This window comes from Trichosurus vulpecula, chromosome 4, assembly GCF_011100635.1.
Source record: "Trichosurus vulpecula isolate mTriVul1 chromosome 4, mTriVul1.pri, whole genome shotgun sequence".
NCBI classification, from domain to species: Eukaryota; Metazoa; Chordata; class Mammalia; order Diprotodontia; family Phalangeridae; genus Trichosurus; species Trichosurus vulpecula.
Window position 1 is genome coordinate 185,544,000 of NC_050576.1, and position 18,490 is coordinate 185,562,489.

Here is an 18,490-nt window from a genome sequence, read left to right on the forward strand (position 1 = left end):
GAACCACTGGAGTTTATGAGTGGCTATGAGGGTGACACGGTCAGACCTCTGCTTTAGTAAGGTCACTATGACAGCTATGGATATCAATGAGATTTTCAAGGGAGAGAAAGAAGAGAGAGAAAAGAAGAGCCAAGAACATTCTCTTGAGGGGGAACACATCTTAAGGAAGTAAGGATAAGAAATAAGGGGAGAAAACAGAAGAGGGCCATAAGAGTGTAAAGTTTCTGAATCCAAGGGTGGGAAAAAGTAGCTAATAAGTAATAGTGTGTGGTTATCAGTGTCAAAAGGAGGCAGCTAGCTGGCTCAGTGGATAGAGGGCCTGGAGTCAGGAAGACGAGTTCAAATGCGGCCTCAGACACTTATTAGCTGTGTGACCCTGGGTAAGTCACTTAACCTCTGTTTGCCTTAATCCACTGGAGAAGGAAATGGCAAACCACTCCACTATCATTGCCAAAAAAAAAAAGAGCCAAAACCTTCTGGACAGTATTGGCATGCTGTGGCCCATGGGGTCATGGAGAATCAGTCATGATCGAAGAAGAAGAACAATATTAGTATCAAAACTACAGAAAGGTCAAAGAGAATAAGGATTGAAAAGAGGGTATTAGAGTCGGAAATGAAGTCATTCCTGACCTTAGCAAGAAGAGCTTCTTGCAGAGGAAGGAGTAGGTGGTGATGAGGTTGAGGCATCATTAGGTAACAGACAATTTTTTTTAAAAAGTGTATCTTAGTGTTCACATATACCTGTGATCTGGGCTAAACGGACCACCAAGGTTGGTGGATTGCTTGAGCTCAGGAGTTCTAGCTGCGGTGTGCTCAAACTGATCACTTGACTGTACTAAATCCAGTATGGAGGCAGGTGACAGCTGCCTAAGGAGCTGTAAACTGACCCAGGACAGAAACAGAGTGGGTCAGGGTTCCTTAACTGATCAGCAGCTAGGAGTGGGTCTTGAAGGGCAACTGCACTTCTAGCCTGGGTGAGGTTGGAAGCTCTGGTCTCCTTTTAACCCCCTCCCCCAAAAGGTGCTTTTCAACAGCTTTGTTTCTGTTATCTCCCTGCCCATAGCCAGAATACTATGAGAAAATGTCTCTATAGCACATTGCTGTGCATAAAGAGAAAATAGGAGAGATTTTTCCTCTGCTGGGTTTTGCCTGAGGCTGTGGATAATTGAGACTAACCCAGGAAAACTCTTCTACCCAGATCCATTCTTCTAATCTCTCTGGTTGGTCTTTGTGGGGAGGCAGGAAATAGAGAATTTGAACTTCTCCCCCAGCAATTCCCATATATGTTACCTCTGTAACAGGAATTTCCGTTACACCACCCCCCAAATACATTGAACTGGAAGGAGGGTAACCTATACTCTGGTCCTGACACCTGGATCAACTTTACTATGATGAGTTACTGGGCAAGTTACTACTCATCCCTGAAGTCCAGTGTCCCATCTGTCAATGTCCAAAGCCCTACCTGCCTTCTTCCACTTCCCCATAACCTGACTCAGGGGTGGGGAACCTGCAGCCTCGAGGCCACATGTGGCATTCTAGGTCCTCTGGTTCATACTTTTGACTGAATCCAAGTTTTTCAGATCAAATCCTTTTATTAAAGGGATATGTTCTGTGAAGTTCGGATTCAGTCGAAGGGCTGCACTTGAGGACCTAGAGGACCACATGTGGCCTCAAGGCCGAAGGTTCCCTACCCCTGCCCCCATCTATTCCCAAACAAAGTCTGTGAGCAGGGCAGTTATTTACAAAGCTTTATTCCAGCAAGGGAGGGGAGCAGGCCCATTGGCAGAGGTAGGGAAAAGGGAACGTGGGTAACAGGGCAGATTGAGGGTGAGGGGAACCTTGTCCCACCCCCACCCAGAAGAAGTACACATCCCCACACACATAGGCTAGGTTGCATTCCTGGCATCGAAGCAAAACAAAACAAACACAATTCCCCCCAGACCATCTCAGGGTGAGGGAAAGGGGTCCCAGGGACTCAGACATCTAGGCTCCCCATCAGAAGTGGTAGGAATGGAGGAAACTTGGGCCCTGTGCCTTGGGGAAAGCTAAATGAGGGGAAAGGGACTACAAAGGGTCCTTCAAGAGGAAAGATGCTGAGAGCTCCTGAAGCCAGAGGAATGGGGGAGATCTCATCTCCCTCTGCTTCTCCCCCCACTCTGGGCTTAGGGTCCTGCCCTGTGGGTCTCCTATGCCTAAAAAGGAGGGGGCTCCAAGAAACAGAAATGGTAGGAGGTTTAATTATTGAGTCCAGTGCCTTGAAATCTCCAGCATGAGGCATTGGACAAGACAGGTATGGGACTCAAAGCTAGCCCAACCTCACCTTCTCAACTCAGGAAGGGGGGAAATCAGGGAGTAGTATGAATGGTAAGGGTGGGCATTGGGCATTGTCTGGGGGCCCTGGGCATCAGCAAAGGGACAGGCAAACAAGCAAACACATAGACTAGCCTCGGTCTCCTAGGTATCAGAAGCTGCAGCCTTGGCAGGTGAGAGGTAGGGGTAGGGAGTGGGAAACAGTGCTGTTCCCCCATCTTCCTCCCTCTTTAGGGGTATCCAGGGTTGTTGGTAGAAGGAGGAAACAGCATTCAGGGGTGTCTATGTGCCAGGGACAGGAGGACCAGGAGGCTGGGTCCCCTCACCAGGTTCTGCAAGATAAGTATGAACTGGCTCAGTATCCAGCCCTCTCTCTGAATTTGCCTTTTGTCATGGGGCCCTCCACCCCAATCCAAGTCCTCAACCAGTCCCTGTCCCGAGTCCCAAGCCTAGACATAGTGCCTTTGCCTGTGAGCTTCACCCCTTCACTGCCTCCTCTAATGCCTTCTGTCTCTCACCATTCTGCACAGTCTCTTCTTCCTCTCTCTTGCCTTCAGAGGTTCCATCCTTCTGGGGCTCATCCAGCGGGGGTGGCCGCTCCCAAGGCCCCTCCAGGCCCTGGCCACAAGAAGTCGGCTTCACAGCTATTGGATTTGAGGAGAGAGAGTGGAAGAAGGAACAGAGGCAAATAGCTCTGTTTATCCATCGAGCCCATTCTGCCTCCTCAGTGTATGTATATATGGTAAATATGTGCCCTAATTGTCTCTGTCTCTGTGCTGGTCCAGTTTAGTGTTTTGTTCCTTGACAAATTGGTCCCCTTCTTGCCTATCCTTTTATTTTCCCTGAGGAAAGGCAGATTTCCCTCTCATTTTTTCCACTGTTGTGCTTTGCGGATAGGGGAGAGTGCAGAACCCCCTTCAAACAAACAATTCATCTCTTTCCAGTTTTGCTGATTTGAGAGACTACATGTTCTCTCTCTCTCTCTCTCTCTCTCTCTCTCTCTCTCTCTCTCTCTCGCTCTCGCTCTCGCTCTCTCTCTCTCTCCCCCTCCCTCCCTTTCTCCCTCCCTCCATAAATGCAAGTGATTATTAGGGGACAAGAGTTTAGATAATTAGTTGACTTACAGAATAAGAGATTTTGACATTCTCCTTCCCACTCACCCCTTCACCAAGAAGAGGAGATAGAGAACCAAATGTTTACCTCTTACCTGGGGCAGGACATTATTAGCGCTTCTTCATTCCCATGGTCAAATGGGAATGTAAACTTTAAAGTGCTATATAAATATTGGCTATTAATATTACTTTTCTGTTTGACAAGCCCTATGGGAATAATGCTAAAAATGCAGCAGAAGGAATGGAGGTTAGATACTATGAACGTGGCAAGAAACCAAGAGAATGAATAACATCACTGTTCTAAGAAACTTTCTGTAGAAGGCATATCCCCAGTTCAGGATTCCTCTGTGGGGCCAGGAGCTCCTGCTGAGGCATTTCTCTAGGCCTGGAAGACCTTCCAGTGGGGTCTCTTTCTGGGGCTAGGGGACCTCCTTGTGTGGTTCTTATGGGTTGGCGAGGGTTTCTACATCTGGAAGCTCTTCTTTAGGGGATCTCTTTAGATTAAGAACTCCCCTACGGGGTCTCTCTGGGCACTCTTATGTGGTATCTTTCTTTGCCTGGGAACCCCTCTGTGGCCTCTCCTTGTATCTGGATGCCTCCATATCCACAGACACAAACACCCAGCTTTGATTCCCTGTGGCCTTGTCACTTTTTAGGCTTCAGTTTCCACCTCTTTCAAATTAGGGATTGGATTAAATGATCTCTAAGCATACTTCTATCTCTATGCTTAGGGTCTTCTCCCATACCTGGAATATATTCTCTCCTCAACTTCTGTCTCATAGCATCCCTTTCTTGTAAGGGCCTCGTGAATATGTCCTGTTTTATTCTTTATATTTGTCTCTCCAGCATTTGCTTCTAGCGCAGTGGCACATAGTAGGTGCTTAATAAATGCTTGCTGATTGACTGGTTCCTAAACCTAGATACTTTGATTCTCCATCCAGACACTAGAGGGCATTGTTTTGCTCACCACAAGGCAGTGGTTTAGATTTCTGAGTCACCTTTGAGTTTGGGGTCCTGAGAGGACCTAGGACAGCCCAGAACCATAGGATGCTTGAGAACCCATATCATCCTGACTCTTGCTTCTAGACTGACCTGCATCCATCCTCTGTGGGTAGAAGAAGGGACCTCTCCAGCATCCTCAGGCCTGTATCTCCTACCTTTGCCTGCAGGGAAGATCTTTCTAATTCTAACCTTAAGCCTCCCTGCAGCAGCTTATTCTTCTTGTCCCAGTCTTAGAGGAGACCATGACATTTAGAGCCAGAAAATATCTTAGAAAAGATCTTCTGGACGAACTGGATTAGAACTGTATACCCCCCTCCTCAATTTAAGAGCTTAGATCTAGACTATGTCCCACAGGCAGTGAGGCTATCCCCCCACAGTTTTGAAACAATTCATAAGAGTAAGAGACACTATGAGCCAGAAAGGAGCTGCCCAGGGGCCCAATGATCTCAGACCTTCTAACTCACCAGGTTCATTTCTGCCCTTGACAATCTCTGCCTGGCTGGAGTCATCTTCCTCCTCTTCCTCCTCCTCCTCTTCCTCTTCCTCCTCCTCTCGCTGACAACATTGGCTTCCCTGCTCACCTTCCTCCTCTTCTTCATCAGAATGCTGGTTCTCACTCAGGTTGCTGATGGACTGCAGGTGTGATTCAGCAATACGCTGGACAGCTGGCACAGAGAGGGCATCGTGGGGCATCCACTCCCATGTGGTCACTTAGGACCAGATGGGAGAATGAACCATGGAATTTGCCCCGAATCAGGGCTATGGGAAACTATGGCATTCCTACTTGTGAGACAGAGGATGCCACCCATTTTTCTTATGCCTCCTTATATGGAAAGGGTCAGGGCAGCTTTCAGCAGCCAAACTGAAAAGAGCATGGCAGAGGCTGATGGGTGAGGCCTGGTTGGCACCAGCTGTGCCCATGGTTAGCTCTGAGGTAGAGTTTCTGGCCCCCAGGATGCTGGCAAAAGAGAAGCCCCCACCGAATACCTTGTGCCAGGTGCCAGAGCCCAGGCAAGACCAAGTGGGCATAGTATCGAGTCAACGTTCTCTGGCCAGGAAGCCAGCAGCCAACATGGCCTGTGATTCAGCTGGAGAGTGGGCCGTGTCCTGGAGCCAGAGTGACAATGGGCAGAGAGGAAACGCCCAGCTGTCCCCCCCCTCCCCAAGGACATAGGGGTACCTGGGAAAAGGGCTTTTTTCTAGAGGGCAATATGCCAGTGTCACAGAAACCTCTCACTACTCTCATTGCCAGGTTGGGCATGTGCTAGTCCAGAATCATCTTTTTTTTTTTTTCTGGCAGAAGAGACCAATAATGGTCTGAGCCCCTGGACACTCTGCCCTATAATTTTATGATCATAGATACAGAGTTGGAAGGGACCTCAAGGGCCATTTAGTTCAACCCCCTCATTTTCCAGATAAGGGAACTAAGGCCAAGGGAAATTAAATGACTTGCCCAAGGTCACGTAGGTAATAAATGTCAGAGGTAGAATTTGAACCCAGGTCCTCTCCAAAGCCATGGCTGTTTCCACTGTAGTCTGGCATGCTAGGAATATTTCTGATTGGCCCTGGGGCTGAGCATCCCACCCACTCTAGTGAGTGCTCCTAATTCCATCTCTCTGTCATTGATTACCCTTGATCCCAGTCCAGCCACCCCTGGTGAATACTGGCTGTCCCCTCCAGGAACCATAGGGTGCTCACAGTCATGAAAGGAGGGTAATACCAAGTTATATTGAGGTAGACAGAGTGTCCAGGGACCCAGAAAGTTCCCAGCCCAGCCCCCGCTGGCTTGACCCACATCCCCTCCTTCCCAGCTCTCTCTGCATTGACCTAGAAAGCAGAAGTCATTACAGGCCTCAATTGGATAGGGCTGACAAACAGCAGGCTGGGCACAGATCTCAACAACAGGGATAGCATGGGCATGGTTCCTACTTCCCCAAGCCAGGCCTACAGCCAGGGAGGAGCTGAACTAGGAGCTATCCTAGCTTGGAATATGTAGGAAGGGAAGTGGGGAAATGAGGGGCAGAAACTTTGACAGTGAAGGAGATGAAAGGGCCAGGAGAGTGGGGTGAGGACTAAGGGGACACCAGGGGAGGGGGAAGGGGCAAGACTAGAAAATACTGGGGGAGAGAAGGGAGAGAACGGGAGGAGGTAAAGTCTAGCATGATTTCTGAGCATTTAGACATTAAATGAGCATCGAGGAAAGGAAATGCAGTGTAAGATGCAAATGAAGTAGCTTTCTTTTGGAAGTCCACAGCTTGGGTATTTGTTCAGTAGGCCAGGTCCAGCTTCCTGCCTTCTTCCATCCCAACCCCCACTGCTTGGGCACACCCTCTCTCCTCCCCAATCCCCAGGTTGGCACAGTGCCCCAACAGGGAAGGCCCAGGGGGGCCTATCCTGGCTGGAAATCTTGCCTGCTGAGCCTGGGAGCAGAGCAGTCCTGGCTTCTGCCAGCTCCCTGGATGGCAACAGTGCCTCCATTGTCTGCCCACTGGTCCCGCCCTCAATGGCCCCTCCACCCCCTTCACTCCACACCCTGGGAGACCCAGGCCTTCACTACAGCCTGCCTGACTTTCTGAAAGTTGGAGACGCAATAAAAACATCATAAATCCCTCCACCCTTGTCCTTGATCCTTTGCTCCAGAAGCCTGCATCAGCCCTTAAAACCTGAGGCCTCTGTGTCCTGGCTCTCCTTGAGCCCCTAAAGGACTCGAGATATTAGACCAATCCCCTTCCCTCTCTCCAAATGTCTCCTTACCAGCTTCTACTTTTTTCTTAATATCTTCCTTGCCCTTTCCTCTTTCCTTCCCTGTCCCCTTCTACCATGGTCTCCTCCCAGCCCCTGTTCTTCTCCCCTCAATGTCTCCCTGCCTCAAAGTTATCTCTCTCCAGTGCCCTGCAATTTCTCACCTCTCACTTTCTAGCCGACCCCAACCTGCGGCCATGAGGATAAATAAAAAATAATGGTAATAGATACAATAAACTTTTACATAGCTTTTTGAGCTTTTCAAATTGCCTTATCTCATTTGATCCTTCCCAACAATCCAGGATCTCAAAGCACTTAGCAACCTGTATATTCTTCATACTGTTTTTCTTCCCTTTTCATCCAAAGGAGAAATCACAGAGGTTCAGAGAGAGACAGAGAACTGACCTATGGCACTGTATGAGTAGTAGGGGCAGAAGCAGGGAAAGGGACAAAGAATTCCAGGGAACCTGGGGGTGAGGGGACAACTTAGCAAAGTCCTAGTGGGGGGAGAATTTAGGAGATGAAATGGACATAGGAATCAGTAAAAGAAGAGGTGTGTTCTGATGGAGAAGAAGGGATGGTATTGGGGGTACCCAGGATAAAAGGGGCCTAGGGAGAGAAGAGGCAGAGGCTGAGGCATTCCCCCCACCCCCACCCCAGAACCCAGGGACTCTGAAATGAATGGGGGAGGACAATCTCAGAGCTCGTGAGGTGTGAGCAGAGCCTGTAACAACAATAGGTGTGTGTGAGAAGTGGGGAATGGGGGTTGGGGGAACTCCTGAGTGGTGTGAACACTCTGTGCTCATGCTGGAGTTTGGCTTCCTTTGCTTTTCTGTCTCCTCTTCCTCTGCCTGTATCTAACCGGGTCCTTCTCCCCATGTCTCTCTATATCTGCTCCTTCCTTTTAACTCAGGCCTGCCCCTCCCCAGTTCCTCTTTCTGTGTTGCCCTTCCTTCAGCCAGTTGCCACCCCTCAGCATGAAACACCTGGAGTGCCCTGGCTGCCTGACCCCAGGAGTGGAACATTTCCTGGGCAACGTGAGTCCCCACTGAGAGGAACAAGGCTGCCTTTACCCCTCCTCCCCTGGGAGGCCCAGCCAAGTCAGATGCCTTTACCTAAGAGAAGTGGAGAGGGGGTAGGGCTGGACTAGAAGGTCCATTGAATCATAGACTACTCTTCCAGGCCCTCCTGAGGTCATTTCCCTCCCTCAGTCTCCAGAAGCCTCTCCCCCAAGCCTTTTGGGAGTGGGGCTAGGGATTTGATTTTTTCTATTCTTTCTAGGCAGGAAAAATGCCATCTCATTTACTATTCCCCTGTCCCAGGACCTCCTTCCCATCAGCTCTCCTGTTCTGGGGAAACCTCAGTGTCCTTCCCTCTTCTTTAGATGGGAATGTTGAGAACTAGGAGATGAGGAAAGAGGTGACCCAGGGCCTGGGCATGGGAGCCAATCAGTTACCTATGACTAACAGTCTACAGTCCCGTCTACCTTCTCCTTTCACTTCCAAGCTGGATGCACCTGTTGACTTTGGCTGGCATGCGGTGCTAGTTAAAGCCACCCCCACCCCCAGGAGCTCTTGTTACACTCTATCTGGCCTGGGGAAAGGGAGGGAGACAGACAGAAGGGGAGGGGTTCAGGAAGAGCCTCAGGCAGGAGTTGAAAAGGGAGGAAGAGCCTTTAAGTACTTAGCCCCACATAGTGCTCAGAAGGGGAAGAGCGCAGAGATCAAGAGATGATGGCGAGAGACATCTCCTCCCTCCCCTCCACACATACGCGTAACTATTTGAAAAATGTTCAACACAGAAAAACAGAGATAGATTCAGTCTATGTAGATCTTTGCAAACTCATGGAAGGGGAAAGAGGAAGATACTAGTATTGTGGGGATGACTTCTCCTTCAGAGGAAGCAAGAAGGAGGACCTGTCACTCCCCCGTTCCTCAATCTGTGAAGATTAGGATGGTAGTAAAGAGGAAACAGGTTGAACATACAAAGTGGACCAAGAGCTGGGTCCATTTCTTAAAGTTTCAACAACAGGATTTATAGCAAGAAGAAACTTTAGAGAATTTAGATGATTCTCCACTGCTGACCTACTCCCCTCAACTAACTTTATGGAGAAGGTAAATGAGGATGGAGGAGGGTAAGTGACTTGCCCAGGGTCATACACTCTTAGTTACTGACAGAACCAGGTCTCCCAGTTCTCAGTCAGGTAGGAAGTCAAAGAGTTGGGCCTCAAACCCAGGTCTTCTGACTCCAAATTCAGTGCCCTTCTCTCCATACCACGAAGTTTCTTTAGGAAAGCCACAAAAATGCTTTGTAAACCACCGGGGCCCTATATAAATATGAACTTTTATTTTATTGTAGACACATGCACACACACACCCATAGACATTTCTTTAGGTTCTGCCACCTAACTTTTTTTTTTTTTAGGCTCAAAAGGACTAAATATTTTCATGATAATCCAACAAAGCTGAATTACATGAGGAGGGATGGGGACTGTAGAAGAAAGTAGCCCATTTCAGAGATGCCTCCACTAAAGGTCTCTCTGAATCCCCCTTTCATCCATATCATTCCCTGGCTCCAGAGAGGATAAAATGCCACCTCTCCTGTTTGATATTTAAAGCCCTTTGCAATCAGGTTCCAGCCTTTTTTTTTAAAGTTTAATTTAATTTTAAAAAATGTTTTATTGATACGCTTTTTTTCTATCCCCTGTCACTTTCTCCTGATTCCCCATGCCCCACCCTGGTAGAACCCTCCTTTGTAATGAGTACAGTCAAGAAAGAGAAATCAACATGTTTCCATCCTATCTTTCTGGGCTGATCATACAGTACTCCTTTCAAGCACTCTTGGTTCCATCCAATTTGTCCTATTTGCTGTTACTCAGTATAGGATATTTCATGTTCCACACCATGCCTTTGCCTACCAGTTGTGGGGAACCTATGGCCTCAAGGGCACATATGACCTTCTGGGTCCTCTAGTGTGGCCCTTTCTCGGAATTCAAATTTCAGTTTGTTCTGTGAAATTTGGATTCTGTCGAAGGACCGCACTTGAGGACCTAGACAGTCACATGTGACCTTGAGGCCTCAGGTTCCCCGCCCCTGGAGGCCATCTCTGGCTATAACCCTTTCCCTCTTTCCCTCGGCTTCCTGGAGCTTTCTTCAAGGAGGCCTTTCCTGATTCTCTAGTTATTCGTTTCACCCTCTGAAAGTACTTGGTGTTTCTTGGTACGTATTTTGTATCTATTTGCATACATGCTGTATCCCTTTGACAAAAAGGAATCTCCTTGAGGTCAAGGACAATTTCATTTTTGTTTTTGTATTTCCAGCACATAGCTCAGTGTCCGGCTCATAATAGGCACTTGTTGAATGTAATTGATTCCCTCCAGGCCCAGAAAAGAGGCAAGGAACAGATAGAGGAATAAGTAGGTAGTACCTTTCAGAGAAGGGGGAGTGTAGGCACAGGGGTTGGATCTCTTGGTCTTGAGGTGGTGCCCCTCACCAGAGGATCTCTGCCAGAGGGAAAGCTTGGGATTAACAGAGCAAAGCCATTCATTCTACCCTGTCTTCTTCTCCCCCTCTCACAACCACTTGCTCCCTTCCTCATGCCCACCCTATCTCTTTCCCAAGTATTCTTTCCTTCTTGGTCCTTCCATAGTGCCCTGCCTAGATGCCAAGAAGATACTCTGAACAAATTGTCCCTGATACCACAGGTTGTGTAGGGGTTATGCTAGTCTCTAAGGGTGACTCCTAGAGTTGCCCGCCTTGGTCACTGATACCTGTACAAGATGGGGAAGTTGATAATGAGTCAGAGGTACTTTAGAGCCAGCAGTGACCCTGTAAGGTGCTTTCTCATTGGCCCTGCCTCCAGCTCCTTGGAGGCCCTAGCCCCACCCTGTGTCCTGGACCATATCCTGTTTGGAGTATAGGAGGTAGAGTGAGATCAGAGAGGTGAGAACTATGGGAGCTCTGACCCTCACTTCCATTCTCTAGGCATGTTTCTTCTTCTGTAAAGCGAGGGCACTAGACTATATCAGGGGTCCTTACCTGATTTTTTGTGTCATGGACCCCTTTGGCAATCTGGTAAAGCCTATAGACCCCTTCTAGGAATAATGATTTCTTAAAAATCATTTCAGAGAAATACTAAATTTAATTTAGTGAAAATAAAGATGTAAAATTTTTCCATCTAACTTCACAGACCCTCCTGAAATCTGTCATTGGCTGTAGACCCCATATTAAGAACCTCTGGACTAAATGATCTCTAAGGTTCCTTTTAGCTCTGTCTGTCTATGGGTCTAGGGCAGATACAAATAACTTGTGAATGAGATGGAAATTCATGTGCAAATTTATTTTCTGAGTCAAAAGCTCAGCCACTTTGCTGATAGGGTGACCCTCAAGAGGACACAGTACTTTGCACATAGTCGATGCTTAATAAATGTTTGTTGAATCAAATCAAATTGGTTGAATTGACCTAGGTGACCCCATCTGTTTATATTTCCCTGGGAAACTCTTACCTGATAGGGGGAAGCCTCTTCCTCTGGAACCAGACCATCACCAGACCGGGAAAAAAATAACAACCAGATACTGGAATCAGTGTTATTGTCCCCAAGCTGTAGTCCTCAAGACAGTGGGTAGGGGAACTAGCTTGGCAAGACAGTGGGTAGGGGAACTAGCTTGGGACCTCTCTTACCTAATAGTGAACTAGGGTTGACAGTGAGGACCTAGAATACCCAAGCTCCAGGACTTACTCCAACTCTCTAGCCTCTAACGACTAGGACATTTTCCAGGGCTTCTGGAAAAGGAGGTAGACATCCCCCAGGAGGATGGGGCAAGTGGGCTAACCAAACAAGAGGGGGCTGAGGGACATGCAGAACCCAAGGATGGGAAGGTCTAGGAGAGTAGATCGTAGTGGTTAGGGGTAACATCAGGATGGGGAACCTACAAAATCAGTTGAGATACAGGGGAGCACCAGTGCCTGAACTCCACCTCTATCTGAAGGGACCTCACCTGGAGAAGAGTGCTCTGAAACACGGAACAACATGGCCGGGGTTGGTCTTCGGCGGCGGATCTGCAGAAATAGAAAGTGGGGGCCAGGATAGTGAATGCAGCTGAGACTCCATTTAGACCCTTACACCTACCAGGAGACAGGAATCGGGGTTCTACGGGCCAATTCAAGTGGCCATCTATAGAGGCATCTGCTCCCTCCATCCTGCATCACAGATCTGGAGAAATCAAATATTTCTTCAGTCTTTGAGGGAGTCGGAGGGGAAGCACATGTGAGTCTGGCTTCAGTTGCCAGGGCTGTGCTATCCAGGGGAAGATCCCCTCATGTTCCACTTGGCACTGCCCTCCTGTAGGTCAATTCAAGGGCTCCTGGGGAAACCCTATCCACCTGCGGAGATGAGGTAGAGGAGATGGGTTCTGCAAGCATTGGAAGCATCTCTGTCTAGCATTATGCTGATTTCCAGGTGGAACTGATTTCTGCCCTAGAGTTTCTGTAGGGTCTCTCTTATAAAGGGGTCTGCTCCACCTCTATGGGCCTTCTCTGTGTCTAATCCTCTGCTATGCAGTCTTGCTGAGTCTGGGAAACCTTTTGTGGAGGGTCTCTCTCTGTCCAGGGGCCCCTTAAGAGAGCTTGACTCTGATGTAGGACCCCCAATTGAACAAACCTGACTCTCTAAAAAGGCTGGAAGTGAAAGGCACCCCCTGGGTGCTCATGCCATGCCAAGAAGGCAGTGGTTTTAGCCCCTGAGCTGCTTCAAGTGCCTGAGATCCAAAAGTGGAGACATCAATTAATTAGGTCCCCTCTGTGGGCTCCAGGGAAATTCATAAAGAGAACCAGGTGAGAGTTAAGATCCAACAATTATCTCCCCCATGCCAGATTACCAACCCTTCCCCCATTCTTTCTTCTACCAAAAAAAATGCTGCTTAGCACCAAGGACCACCCCGCCCCTCCAAAATGAGACCACCTATGTGAAAATGCATTTTAGATGGTGAATTGATAAGTAAACATAAGAGATTGTTGTTATTTTGCCTGTTCTCTTCCCTAGCCCACTTCATGGTTCTTTTAGAGTTGGGACTCTCACTTTCTTTGCTTTTCTTCAGAATCAGCTATATTTCAGCAGCAGGTGATACAGCTGCCTTCTTGACTGGTCAACAAGCGCCGCCCCCCCACAATCCACACCCACTGAGCCAGTGACCATTTTGGGGAGCGTTAAGCCCCAGGGACAGAGTCTCCAGAATTCTGGGCTATTTTTCTCTAGAGCTGGGCGTGGGGTCAGCTTCATTTCAACAAACATTATTTTGAAACAATCTGGGGGAAGGGTCCTGGGCCAAGAGGTCTGGTTGTTCTGCAGTCAGGGCTTCGGTTTGTTTCCTTTTTGCAGGTGGGGGAAGGGAAGAGAGGGGGGTGGGTGGGAAGCATTTCCCACAGCCCCACCAGGGGACTCTAAGGATCCCAGGGGAGCCTAGTACCTCAGCCCCAAAGGAGATGAATGGGGTCAGGATGAGGAACTAATGGTAAGCTAGAGAGGGGCAAGGTACTTGGAGAGGGAGAAAGCAAGAAGTGGTTCTTCAGGGGATAGGAATAATGGGGTCAGTGTTAGGGTCCCTCGGGAAAGGAGCACAGCTTCGTTAATGTCCTTTCAGTCAAGCAGTTCTCAGATAGGAGAAAGCATTGCTGTGGGGGAGGAATGGGGACAGTACATATGTGGTGGAGCGGATTAGAAGAGGTTGGAAAGTTCCCTTGGTGATACATTCATGGGCTTGACCCACAAGCACCGAGTACCCCCTGGCTGCCTGGCTGCCTAGGGCTCTCATTGAAAAAATCTAGGGGAGAGGAGGGGGAACTGGTGCCCCAGGAAAAAGTTGACCAACTCTCCGGCTAACTTTGAGAGCTTTGGTTCTGCCCCCCAATTACCATATTAACATTCCCATGGGTAGCAGGAGCCCCCCCCTCGCCCCCACCCTCTCTACCATCCATCCTTACCCCTTGCCCCCAGTCCCAAACCTTTCCCCCTCTAGCAGGCAGGAGTCTAGCCTGGCATTTGGTGGATAGGACAGGTATCCTAGGGAGGGGGAAGAGAAAGTCAAGTAGAATGTTAGGAGGGAGGTGGGTGCCTCCTGGAGCAGAGAGAAAGGGGGTAGAGCTAGCCCTGGGTGACCACAGTGACATCCAGTGCCCTCCGAGCCCATTGTGCCCGCTTCTCTGCTTACCATCTCCACCTGGCGAGGGTCTAGCTGGCTCGGGGGCGCAGGCACGGAGAACTGAATCTTCTTTCGATCTTTGGGATCCATGGTGGGGACGGAGAGGTTGAGGGGGATGGCTCTCCTCTTGCCTCTGCGGTCTGGGGAACCGGAGGAGCCTGTGGGTCCTGAGCTGTTCTTCTCCTCCTGGGGCTCTGCTCCCCCGCTCGCCTCCCTCCTTTTCCTTCCCCTCTACCCTCCCCTTCTCTCCCCTCCCCTTCCCCTCAGAGGGTGCGGTGACAGGCAGGCAACGTGTGGAGGAGGACTGTTCACGCACAGATAAAAATACAGTACTGAGCGATGGGGAATGAGGATTTGCAGGCTTTTTTTTTCTTCTCTTCTCACTCTCTGTCTCTTTCTGTGTGTGTCTCTCACTCTCTCTGCTTCTCTCAATCTCTCTGTCTCTATGTGGCGTGAGTGAGTGAATGAGTGTGTGTGTGTGTGTGTGAGTGAGTGAGAGAGAGAGAGTGAGAGAGGGTGAGTCTGTCTGTCTGCCTGCCTGCTTGTCCCTCCTGCCCACTCCTTTGGGCTCTGGCCTCAGGGTCGAATCCCAGCCCCTTGGTTTAGGACTATCACCTAGGTAGTTTCAGAGAGGGTGTTTAGGAAGGTGACCAATGAGAGGAGAACTGTTTTCTCTTTGGGACTGGAAGGAGGTGGGGTAGAGAGTTGGAGCCAGGTTGGGGGGGTGCTTCAGGCTGGGGGCCCCCTGCTGGATCCCCAGAACTGGAAGCTGCATTATTGATGGAGTCCAGCAGAGTGGATAATGGGGGTGGGGGAGTGTGGAGAGGGCAGTAGGGAGGGGGAACTGGGGCCTGAGCCTTTAACTATTTCATTCCCGGGATTCTCTGAGTCCCAGGGGGAGGATAGGGTCAGAAAGAATGTAGTTGCTGGGTCAGGTTACATGAGTATGGGAAAATATCAGGTGTGCAGGAATGTGTTGATGTGCGGGTGGGTGTATCAGAGAGTGTAGGAGTGTAGAAGTAGGAGCATGTGAAAACGTGTAATATCTTCCCCTATGTCTGCTCCCTTCGTGCACATAGGGGAGAGAGCATGAGGGCATGTGTGTGTGCACATACTTGTGAGTGTGTGTATGTAAGTATATAGGAGTATGAACATGTGGACTCATGTATGTATATGAAATTTACCCACCAGCTGTTGTCCACTTAGTGCTTCAGAACATGTGTGAGGCATGTTCCTCATATATGCTCATGGCTGAGAGGGAAGAGCAGTGGGGCAACATTACGGTTGAGAAAAGTCTGGGGGCATTGAGCTGGGGGAGGGGAGTGACTGTCATCATCTTATGTGGGAAGCAGGAACAGAGTGAGGAGGGGCAGAAATGCAAGGAGATAAAGATGTATTACACGTGCATTTTGTCACAGGTGTATTTTACTCTGTTCATCAAAGAGCCATAGGCCATCCAAGCTGGAAGAGAGCTTAGAACATAGAATCTAGAATGTCAGAGTCGAGAGGGAGCTTAGAATATAGAACATAAAATAGAGCTAAAAGGGAGGTTAGAACATAGAACATAAAATGTCAGATATTGAAGGGAGCTTAGGACATAAAATCTAGAATGTCAGATCTGGAAGGAATTTTAAAACATACAGTGCAAATTGTTGGATTTGGAAGCGGCCTTAGAACGTATGATAAAGAATGTCAGAATTAGAAGGCCCCTTAGAGGGGCAGCTGGGTGGCACAGTGAATAGGGTACCAGCCCTGGAGTCAGGAGAGCCTGGGTTCAAATCTAGACTCAGACACTTACTAGTTGTGTGACTGTGGGCAAGTCCCTTAACCCCAATTGCCCTGCGTTCCCCCCCTTCAAAAAAAAAACCAACAACAACAAAAAGAAGGGGCCTTAGAACAGGACAAAAGTGTCAGTGGTGGAAGCCCTTCATTTTACAGCTGAGGGCACTGAATTGAGAACACCAAGGACAATGGAGGGGAAGTGACTTACCCAAGGCCATGTAGTTAGTTAATGGTATTGCAGAGCTAAGAGACTGAAGAACTAGGTCTTCTTATTGACTCACTGACTAACCCACCATCTAGGGATCTCCCTAATGTACCATATTGCCTCTTGTTAAGTGTATGTCAACACAATGATATAAAAGTGTGTATTTGTGCCCATAAATCAGTGAGTCAACAAGCGTTTATTAAGTTTCTACTATATGCCAGTCACCGTGCTGGGTGCTGGCCATATAAATACTAAGAATGAAGCAATCTACAGCCTCAAAGAGTTCGCATTCTACCAGGGGAATCGATGAGTACATGGAGAATGTGTATTTGCATGACTTTGTATGTGTTTTCTGTGGATCCTTTTTTTTTTAGTATATACGTCTCTGGTGGGAGTCAGTGTGTCATAGTGGACAGAAGGACCTGAGTCAGTCAGCCACTCAACAAGCACTAACTATATGCTGATGCTAATCTATGGAGGTATAAATGGGAAAGGAACAAGGATTTATTAAATGCCTACAACTCGCCAGACACTCGGCTAAGCATTTTACAAATATTATCTCAGTTGATCCTCACAACAATTCCAAGAGAGAGGTGCTATTATTAGCAATTATGGCAAAGTGGATAGACCACCGGGCTTGGAGTCAGGAAGACCGGAGTTCAAATCCAGCTTCAGAAACTTCCTACCTGTGTGACCTTGGGCAAGTCACTTAACCCATCTGCCACTGGAGAAAGAAATGGCAAACCACTCCGCTGTCTTTGCCAAGAAAACCCTGAGGGGACTGAGGTCCACAGGGTCATGAAGAGCTGGACTCAACTGACAACAACATTATTATTTTTACAGTTTAGGAAACTAAAAAGACAAATTAAACGACTTGCTCAAAGTCATACAGCCAATAATCAGCCGAGGTTAGATTTAAACTCAGGTCTTCTGACTCCAAGCCCTGTCCTCTATCACCTATAGAACCTAGCTGCCTCTAATTTACATAAAGAATATATAAAGAAAGGCATAATCAGTCCCTAGCCTCAAGGAGCTAACATTCTAATGAGGGAGAAAACATGTAAACAAATAAGTACGTATGAAGTAAATAAAGAGTAGATAGACAGTAATTTCACGGGAGAAGACACTTGTATCTAGGGGGACTGAGAAAAGCCTGTAGAAAGTGAGATTTGAGCTAAGTCTTTCAAGAGGCCAGGGAAGCTGAGAGGCAGGGGGAAGAAGGGAGGGCTTTCCAGGTGTGGGGCACAGCCAGTGCAAAGACGTGGAGAAAGGAAATAGGGACTATTATGTGGGAGGAACAAGTAGGCCAGTGTGATTGGATTGTAGAGTGAGGGGAGAGGAATCAAGTGTAAGAAGACTGGAAAGGAGAGATTTAGATGCCAAACAGAAGAATTTATATTTGTTCGTAAAGGAAATAGAGAGCCGTTGAAGTGTATTAAATAGGCAACTGACATGGTAAGATTGTGCTTTAGGAAGCTGACTCTGCAGAGGATGGATCACAGTGGGAGAGACTTGAGGTAGGGGGTTCAGTCAGAGGCTGTAGTATTAATTGGGGCAGCTAGGTGATGGGTGGATAGAGCTCAGGGCCTGAAGTCAGGAGGACCCGAGTTCAAATCCAGCATTGGACACGTCCTAACTGTGTGACCCTGAGCAAGTCACTTGACCCTGTTTGCCTCAGTTTCCTCATCTGTCAAATGACCTGGAGACGGAAATGGGGAACCGCTCCAGTATGTTTGCCAAGAAAATCCTAAATAGGGTCATGAAGAGTCAGACACGACTGAAAAATGACTGAACAACAAGGAAAGCAATAATCCAGGTGATAAGGGACCGAACTAGGGTGGTGGCTGTGTGAGTGGAGATGAGGGGATGTAGATGAGAGATGGTGTGAAGATCGAAACGAGATGTGAGAACAGTAATATGTGTGGGCCGAGGAAGCGAGCAGTGACGTCGAGGTGGTGAGCCTCAGTGTGAGAATGAAAGGATAATGGTGCCTTCCACAGCGATAGGGAAGTTGGGAAGAGGGGAGGGTTTGGAGGGAAGGAGAATGAATTCTGTTTGGGACATGCTGAGTTTGAGTCATCCATGAGACGTCCAGCTCAAGATGTCCTTAAGGCCATTGGCAATGTATGGCTGGAGCTCAG

The 18,490-nt window shown here is 48.4% G+C and overlaps 1 protein-coding gene across 1 annotated transcript; it reads right to left on the reverse strand.

Moving 5' to 3' along the window:
• Positions 1–1,734: 1,734 nt before the first annotated feature.
• PPP1R1B (protein phosphatase 1 regulatory inhibitor subunit 1B) lies at positions 1,735–14,953 on the reverse strand. The gene is made up of 7 exons (XM_036756538.1): positions 14,372–14,953; positions 12,164–12,224; positions 11,671–11,693; positions 10,593–10,668; positions 4,889–5,089; positions 2,829–2,954; positions 1,735–2,642 (listed from the first exon to the last, which is right to left on the reverse strand). The coding sequence occupies exons 1-7, from the start codon at positions 14,450–14,452 to the stop codon at positions 2,593–2,595; spliced, it is 618 nt and encodes a 205-aa protein (XP_036612433.1). The 5' UTR covers positions 14,453–14,953; the 3' UTR covers positions 1,735–2,592.
• Between the last annotated feature and the right edge of the window lie 3,537 nt (positions 14,954–18,490).

Coding starts and splice junctions, on each gene's coding strand:
- PPP1R1B (XM_036756538.1), bottom strand. CDS start 14,452: ATGGATCCCAAAGATCGAAAGAAGATTCAGTTCTCCGTGCCTGCGCCC. Junction 12,225..14,371: donor ACCCTCGCCAGGTGGAGATG/GTAAGCAGAGAA, acceptor CTATTTCTGCAG/ATCCGCCGCCGAAGACCAAC. Junction 10,669..11,670: donor AAGAGGCTTCCCCCTATCAG/GTAAGAGTTTCC, acceptor TCCCTCTGGCAG/AGATCCTCTGGTGAGGGGCA.